The 8,895-nt window shown below is 41.8% G+C and overlaps 1 protein-coding gene across 2 annotated transcripts; it reads left to right on the top strand.

Annotated features, from left to right (window-relative positions):
• The first annotated feature begins 2,997 nt into the window (after positions 1 to 2,997).
• On the top strand, positions 2,998 to 8,056 carry foxj1b (forkhead box J1b). Of its 2 annotated transcripts, none has more exons than XM_034119840.1 (3): positions 2,998 to 3,300; positions 3,452 to 4,077; positions 5,466 to 8,056. In XM_034119840.1, the coding sequence occupies exons 1-3, from the start codon at positions 3,291 to 3,293 to the stop codon at positions 6,279 to 6,281; spliced, it is 1,452 nt and encodes a 483-aa protein (XP_033975731.1). In that variant the 5' UTR covers positions 2,998 to 3,290; the 3' UTR covers positions 6,282 to 8,056. The 2 variants fall into 2 exon arrangements, with proteins under 2 accessions (XP_033975731.1, XP_033975732.1); XM_034119841.1 differs by having other exon boundaries at positions 3,503 to 4,077.
• Positions 8,057 to 8,895: the final 839 nt, after the last annotated feature.

An 8,895-nucleotide genomic window follows, 5' to 3' on the forward strand; every position in this document is an offset into this window, starting at 1 on the left:
AATTACAAAAACAGAAAACCTTTAATAAAAATGTGATTCAATTTGAAATGTCTACATCATTTTGCCAATTCATATTTTCTGAAAAGGCTAGTATTCAAATTGGTTTCAATATTAATGTTAGGGTAGTCTTCTAGGCTTTGCTAAGTTATTCATTAAGTTAATCATCTAAATGTAGTCTTCAGAGAAATTGTGATTATTCAAAATCAGTACTGTCGAGTACTCGCGTTCATATTGTTAACTCAAATTTATTTGGTATTGCATTTTTCGTCTAACTCTTGGCAAGAAAGTCTAAATTGAAGCTCTTATGAGGCAAAGTCAAACTAAATGTTGGGAAAATAACATGTTTTAAGTAACAAAAGCAATATTTAAGACCTTTAATCTCTGCACATGTTAATGACAAATGTCCGGCATGTCTAACCCAAATTCAATGACTAGGCCCTATATCAGGTTTTTCTGAATCCAAAGGTTAACTGTACCATTAACCGGTAAATACATAGTGTAACTGTATAGCTAACTGTATGTGTGCCTAGTTGCTGCTGAAGGACGGGGGGAGCCTGGCCACAATAAGACCAGCTGATCAAACATTTACCCACCTCACCGGCTAACCCTTTGTCAAGAACCTGAACAAACCTGGAGACATTTTTAAAACCATTCCTCCTCCTCGACAGGATGCAGCAGCTGGCCTGATTGGTTCTTCAAGTGTCGCTGCTTTGTCGCTGTCATCCATCCTGATCCTGAATCCTGAATGCCATTCCTCATCAGCATCCACTCTCCAAATCTTTAACCCCAGCAGACATGTTGACAAAATCTGTTTGGAGAGGATGACAGAGGGTTGGCACTTTGTTAATATCCTCAGGTTGAAGAAGAGTGGAAAGAATTGAAATCCTCAAGTAAAGAACAAGTAAATCAAAATTGTACTTAAGTACAACTTGAGTAAATGTACTTAGTTACTTTACCCCACTGCAAATCACTAATAGAATAACAAATAAAGTATGATACATCTGGTTATAAAAAAGTTACTTAAATATAATATTACATATTTTCGACTAAAATAGTTTGTTGCATTCCCTGTTTGGCCATAAACAGAGCAAACTGAGGAATATGAGGCTTTCAAGACATGAATTGCCAGTGCATCCCTTATATCAGGGATGTCAAACTCAAATACACAGTGGGCCAAAATAAAAAAATGGGTACTAGTCGAGGGCCGGACTGGTTCAATGTTTATTGCAAAACTTATTAAAATGAACTTATTGCACATATTAAACCTGGAACTAACAAAGCTTAAATTATTGCCTATAAAAACAACATTAAACATTAAATAATCAGTTGCATTCATTTCTTATGGCTCTATCTGCAGCTTTTCCAGAGTCATTTCTTATGATTACATTTTCCCACAGGCCAACAACAGCTTCAACAAAACTATTTCCCTCAAAGAAAAAACCAAACATGCCCTGTTGTCGTGAGAGAAAAAGTGCAGAAGGAAACATCCATTGAAACTCAGTGTGCTGCTCTGTGATGCTAGTTCAAGCCAGATACTTGGCATCTCATCTTGGGTGCAAGTTCATCAATGTTTGGGGTCAGGCTCTGAGCTGAGGAAACCCTCAGGATTGAGTGAAGGTGTGCGTGCAATATACCGGCGGGCCAGATCTAACAGTAATTAAAAATTATCCTGCGGGCCGAAATTAAATCCACCAAGGGCCTGATTTGGCCCCCGGGCCTTGAGTTTGACACATGTGCCTTATATGAAGAACATGATGTATATTCTGAACACTGGTTCCCATCGACATGCAGTCTAAGTGTACCCTACATAAAGAGAGAACATAATGTAGAACATTTTTCTCACATTCAGTTTCCATGCTGGGTGTTACGCAAATTGACGAGTGCCTCTATTGGTGGTGTAGCTGCAATGCTGCATTAATCCACTAGGTGGCAGTGTTTCATTATAATTCACATTGCCTCTGCCATTCATTCCACATGTCCAGTCAATAATAGCCTACAATTAGATTTAGATCGTGTTGGTGTATATCAAATATATGTTCAAATGTATTGTGAATGAAAACCACTTTTTACTTGTATTTATTGTTTCAAATTTGATTACATCACACATTACATTAGCTAAAAAGGCCACCGAAGATGGTCCTGATAAAAAAATAGTTAAAAAGGACATTTAAAATATAATCACCAGTTGTTCTGAATGAAATGCTGAGCTCATTTGCACTCTAATTCAAGGCAAATAGTGATACACAGTATTCTCATGTGGTGTATGGCGGACATTTCTTATGACAGCTTGCACACACATGCTGCTTAATATTGGTCTCCAATCTCTTCTGATATTTCCATTATTTAATCAATTTATTGGATTATAAATCAACAGATGTCTATATTACAGCCTCGAGGAAACAGTATTGATCCACTTGACTCTCTAAAAGTTGTACATTTCTTTTTTTAAATCCACAGAAGTGCAAATGTAGGCCTAACTAGAAGATTAAAGTCAATTGTGCAAAACTGACATTTCCAAATAACCAATCAACATGTGCCCTTTCACGGTTGAAAAGAAACAACAATCACACACTGTGAAAAGGCATGGTAAATACAGGCTTATCAGTTAAAGTGGTCTGTTCTCCTTGCAGGTGCAAAAGTGCGCTCCAAGCGGGACTTGTGGCGCGCCTGTGGGGGGGGGAGAGGGGGGGGGGGGGGGGCCGACGTGCGCCACGGAGGTCATATTTCAGCCTACTTCCGGGAAGAAAACAACGATTAAAACCAGCGAAACTGACTGTTCTTACTGCAGAGAACCACTCATTCCATATGTATTTGAATGCCCTTTTGTGTGTGTGTGTGTGTGTGTGTGTGTGTGTGTGTGTGTGTGTGTGTGTGTGTGTGTGTGTGTGTGTGAGTAATGAATAGATTGACAGAGAGAGAGAGAGCTGCTGAAGCAAATCTCCAGCCAATCAGAAATCCCCTCAGGCGTTTAAAGGGCTGGTGGGCAGTCTCTCGGGCTTTATGAGACTTATCTTACAACCTCCTCCATACATTCTCACGTCTTGACCTCCCACAGACACTCACACAGAGCCGGGCGTTTGGATGAGAAACAGTGGGCATGGATCTGTCCTGAGAGGAGCTTTTCTTGCTTTTCCTCCATATGAGCTGCTGCTGCTGCTGCTGGATGATATTAGCCCTCCCCCTCTGCACTTGTTGCGCAGACACTGGATGCGTTGAGTCTTTGGAGAGGAGAGGAGAGGAGAGGAAGCACTGCAACAGGTGCACAAGAGAGTCTCCTCCTGAAAGGCTGCATGACAGGAGGTAAGGACATTACGCACCATTTGGCAATTTCTTGGGATTAATGTCTTGCTCTCTTGGAATATTTTTGACCTATTTTATTTATGGTGATTTGAGTGCAAGGTCTATTTAGATTCGTTCAATTACTTTTTTTTTTTTTTTCATTCACTTCAAGAGAACTTTAAATGCCAATTTGAAGATCTTCTGGTCACCGTGCGTAAAACAGACAGGATGCCGGTTCTGACAAGCCCCGATATCGCCAACAAGTTCCAGGAGAAATGGCTGGCGGTGTTCCCGGAGGACCAGGCCACCGGGTCGGACTCAGTCCCCATGGATGACAGCCTCACCAGCCTCCACTGGCTGCAGAATTTCTCCATCATCAACGCGGACCCGGAGCGGCCCAACGGATCCGGAACGGGCTGCCCGTCCTCGGACCTTTTCCTCAAGCGGCTCCCCAGAGGAGGCACCGACTCTCCGTCCAGCCCCCCCGCCGGGGACACTGCCTCCACCGGGATGCCTCTGTACCTCGGCAGCCCCGTGACCTCCGGCAGCGACTCGGGACCGCGCTTCATAGACTGCGTACATCCAGGACACGGTTACGCGCAGATCCCCATCCAGGCCAGCCCGCCTGCGGAGGTCGACTACAAAACCAACCCTAAAGTCAAACCTCCTTACTCCTACGCGTCCCTCATCTGCATGGCGATGCAGGCCAGCAAACAGCCCAAAGTGACTCTGTCCACCATCTACAACTGGATCACGGAGAATTTCTGCTACTACAGACACGCAGAGCCCAGCTGGCAGGTAACCGAGACTCTTGTATTATTGATGAGTCAGACAAATGGCGAGGTGAGGGAGAGGAGGGTGAGCATAGATCCCCACCATCACACATGCTGCAGGCAGTAGTGTAAAATAACTACTTGTACTAGTGCAATTTTGAAGTATTTTACTTGAGTATTTCAATTTTTTGCTTAAACTCCACTAAATAGTGTACTTCACTCCACTACATTTATTCGACATCATTAGTTACCTCTCAGATGTGGATGAATGTGAAATATAATCAAGTGTTAAATCAGACTGTAGTTCCACCTGGAGTAAATTCACAAGCTACCCTGCAGTATACAAAGTCATTCAAACTAGCTGCACCTTTACCAGCTTTGAGAACACTTTAATGATCAATCATTATAAAACATATCATATATATTATTCTGGACACAATGACTACTTTACATTTTGGTACTTTAAGTATATTTTGATGCCAATACCTTTCTACTTTTAATTGAGTAACATTTTGAATACAGGACCTTTCCTTGTAACTGAGTATTCCTACACTCTGGTACTTCTATTTTTTCTTAAGTATAAGATATGTACCTCTCCCACATCAGACAATGCCTTTCTTTTGTGGGGAAACAAAAACCAGCAGATGCAGTGTGCGTTTTAAATCCTCCAGCATGTCCCCCTCTTTTTTTCTACTTCACAAGATAAGGGTCTAATTTGGGCCCTTTGATAATTTCAATGACAAGTAATCCTTAATGCAAGAGAAATTTCCATCTTCCAAGAGAGGAGAGCGCTCATAGGGTTTTTGTCTGAGGGGAACGGTGATGGGGTGGAGAAAGCACTGTGTGTGTGTGTGTGCGTGTGTGTGTGTGTTAATGAGGGCTCCTGAGAGAGATGGCAGCTAAGCACAGCTGATCATGTTTGAAATGCACAGAGCTGCCTGTTTCTAGAAAGCCTCATTAGGTACATTTGCTTTCCCATACAAACAACAATACAACCCCCCCCCCCCACACACACACACACACACACTCACCTTTCTCTATTCTCATTTACCTCACAAAGACAATCTGACAGGTTCAGTTTGTGCGTGACAGATCTGCTCAAAGCCACTTACGAATGTATTCTTTTTAAAGGATGAATTTAAACGGCCGATAATTCAAAGCTTTTTATATTGTCCGTCCTGCAAACCCCCCTAGTTTTGCACATTGAACACAAATCCACCTCTTGAAATACCTGCATGGCAATAATATTAGGTTGAACCTAAAACGTTTTTATTTAAACTTATATTATTGCTTTCAACCAACCTAATCTGTTGACATAATGCATTCAATTACAGTCAATGTTTCAGTTTATTCAGTGCCATCCTGAAAACAAATCAATATTCTGCATTCCTAATTTTGTTTCCTTTGTCCCAGAACTCCATCCGGCACAACCTGTCCCTCAACAAGTGTTTCAAGAAGGTCCCGAGGCAGAAAGACGAGCCGGGGAAAGGGGGCTTCTGGCAGATCGACCCGCAGTACGCAGACATGTTCGTCAACGGCATCTTCAAACGCAGGAGGATGTCTGCTAACAGCTACAACAATAATAGTGGCTCCCACAGACAGAGCAAACTGAGTTATCACAGCGTCCAAAACGTCTGCCCTTACCAAGGCGGGAAACGGAAGCACTTACCAGCGAAGAGCGACAAGCTGATGAGGGCGACGGAGTCTCCTCTTTTAGCGACGGACGCTCACAAAGCGGACATCCTGAGGGGCGACTTCGACCTGGCATCCGTGTTCGACGACGTCCTCGGCGGGAACTGTAGCACCTTCGAGGATTTGGACATCAACACGGCACTGAGCGCCTTGGGTTGCGAGATGGAGGTTTCCCTGCAGGGGAGGCAGCATCCGGGGAGGTGGTGCAACGGAGGGGACATCTTAGGGAACCAGTACCTGAACCACCACCAACCCTACGGGTACTTGGATATGAGCGGGGCGTCCCTGGACTGCAGTATCGGGGAGATCCACGTGCCGCAGCAGCTTCATCCAGACCAGGATCAGCTGATGCATCATCATCAACACCTGCAGCAGTTCGATGAGACATCGACGCTGTTCCCAGAGGAGGTGGTGCCCTGGGAGAGCATTAAGGAAGAGGAGCAGGCGATTCCTCTGACTCTGGATCAGGGCTTCGGGCTGTGCGAGGGTTTCTTCTCAGAGATGCAGCCATGGGAGCGAGTGGAGGCCTATCTGTGACCTTTGACCCCCAAAACCTCATTGACTCCTAATGATCTACATCCAATGACCTGAACATGTCTGATTACTGGTCGAACGGTGAAGAGGATAAGAACTACGGCTCAATCATTCTGCAATACATCTGTCATTTTGTTTTCTAATAATGACCTACAAAACCTGATATTGTCAAACATATCTTGAACATTAACATGAAACTAGTTAACCAGTTCATCTAGTTGAGATTCCCTTGACACAAGATCAGACTCGAGCTGTAGTGATAAGACTTTTTGCTGACAATTGATTCATTGTTAAAGTCATTTTTAATGCAAAAATTGCATAAAATGCTGTTTCCGTCTCTCAAATATGGAGATGTTTTGCTTTGTTTTATAATACCTTCAAGTCAATATCTTTGGGTTTTTGACCTGCAAAACAAGACTTTTGAAGATAATACCTTGGACTTTTTCAAAAACAATAAAAAAAAATGCATCTAGACATTTAATCAGCAGATATTAATAATGAAAAGGATCTGTAGTTGCAGCCCTAGATCTGATTAAGGATTATTTCCCAGCATACACTCTCATCTCTCCCTAAGGGTGTCGGGTGATTGACAGCCGTGCGTAACATGACACCACACTGATATATCACGCACAATGAACAGAGAAACTTTTATAAACCAAATGAAAGTTTCATGTGGACTGCGAAGGATTGTCGTTCCCACTCTTTTGGATGAATGGCAGCAAACGCTTTTTTCAGAATTACGAAAAAATCACTACACTGCATCAACTTGGATTTTCTGGAACTATAGCGGCCTAAATGTCGGACAGCTGGTGATAAAAGCATGCGTGGAAATGAGTGCTGAACTGCAGCAATTTGTCTCTTTGTTTTTTGTTGAGATGATGACAGAAGCAAAGTGAAGAAAAACCCGACCCTCCTTTAAAGCACTCTTCACGAAAAAGCACTGGACTGAGAAAACGTGCAGGACTCTACTTTTGCTACATTAGCATTTAACATTTTTTTACTAACATGCAGCGAAATCAGCCATTCATCATTCATTAGATCAGGATGGAGACTTTAAACTCATAGTCTGAGATTAGTCATTTATGACATTGTTGTATAGTCGATTTAATATATATTCACTAAAGTTTATCGCATGAAGCTAGGCAGGAATATTTGCCATTTGACCGGAAAATTAAACGCCTTCTTGTCATGAAAATCGAACATTATGCACTTTGATAGGCAGCAGTTTTAGGAAAGCAAGACCGCTTTTATTTCCTGGTTGTTTAGTTTAATTTTTTATTAAAATGTTTCCTAAAAGTTTACTGACCATAATGAAAGTGATGCATTTGCTGTAATTATCCATATCAGTTTGTCTGTTAACAATGAACTCAACGCTGCAATAAGTCAATGGGCATTTTTAATTTGTCGCTTATATTACTGTTTTTCTTTCCAAATATATACAAAACTAGGCATTTGTTGATCATATTTCGCCAAATTTGTTGATGAGGAATATGCAGTTTATGGTGATCTGTGTTGTTTCATAAGAAAAACATCTGTTTTCTGTCACTGGGTGATGGATCGGTCCTTATTGATTTCTTTGGTGTATCTCTATGGTTTGTTTTCACAAATCTGAAATTGAAATGTGTTTGAGAATATAATAACTCGATGATGAGCAGATACATAAACTCTTAAAGGCCAGATTTTCTTATTTGTATCATATTGATCGAGGTTGATACGAGCTCTTTAATCCTACCATGTTATTTTAATTTGTACTTTTTTAAGCTGTTTAAAAATGCAATCATGCCTTGATGCAATAAATGGTGTCAATTAAAGAAAGAACAATAACAAAAACATGCATCGTTCACTTGTCATTGAGAAATATCAAAGAGTGTGTGAGTGCAGTCCTTAAAGGGGCCCTATTCGGCTTTTTGGCGTTTTCCCTTTCCTGTGTTATATAGGTTTTAATGCATGTAAATGGTCTACAAAAGCAACACTCCCTGTGTTCCCTCCAGAGGGAGTTTCTCTCCCACACACTCCCCCCCTCTGCCTGAAACTTCTCCATTAGACTCCTTTGTTTACTTCCGAAACATAGTGACATCACGATGTACTGCTCGTGCTTCTGTTGGTTAGCACTCCAACACATTGTACGTGACAGGCTAAGGGGCGGGACATCTCTAAGCGGTTGACCAATCAAAACAGAGCTAACCAAAGACCAATCAGAGCAGACTGGGCTCTGGTTTCAGACAGAGGGTGAAAAGAGGTGCTGCAGCACAGGCAGTATGAGACAAATAAAGAGCTTTTTGAACATTAAAGCATGGAGACATGTCACAGTAGAGACACTACATACTGATATGAACCTGAACATGAGCATCATAGGGCCCCTTTATAGCTGTAGTCAGGAGTGTTGAGTTAAATCTCCATGTGTGCAATGAAGAGATAACATGTCCATCAGAGTTGATCATTAATCAGCACGGACAAGTCTAGACCTGCTTGAACATACAGGGGGTAGTTATAACAGCTCTACAATATAGTGCAGTCAGATAATAGACAGTTGTTCAAAGTATAATCTTTTTTTCTACCGAGTAACATTCTTTAAATCTGATTAAAAGCTGAGATTATGTGCTTCAGGATCAAATTA

The sequence above is a fragment of the Trematomus bernacchii genome, unplaced genomic scaffold, assembly GCF_902827165.1.
Source record: "Trematomus bernacchii unplaced genomic scaffold, fTreBer1.1, whole genome shotgun sequence".
Taxonomy (NCBI): Eukaryota; Metazoa; Chordata; class Actinopteri; order Perciformes; family Nototheniidae; genus Trematomus; species Trematomus bernacchii.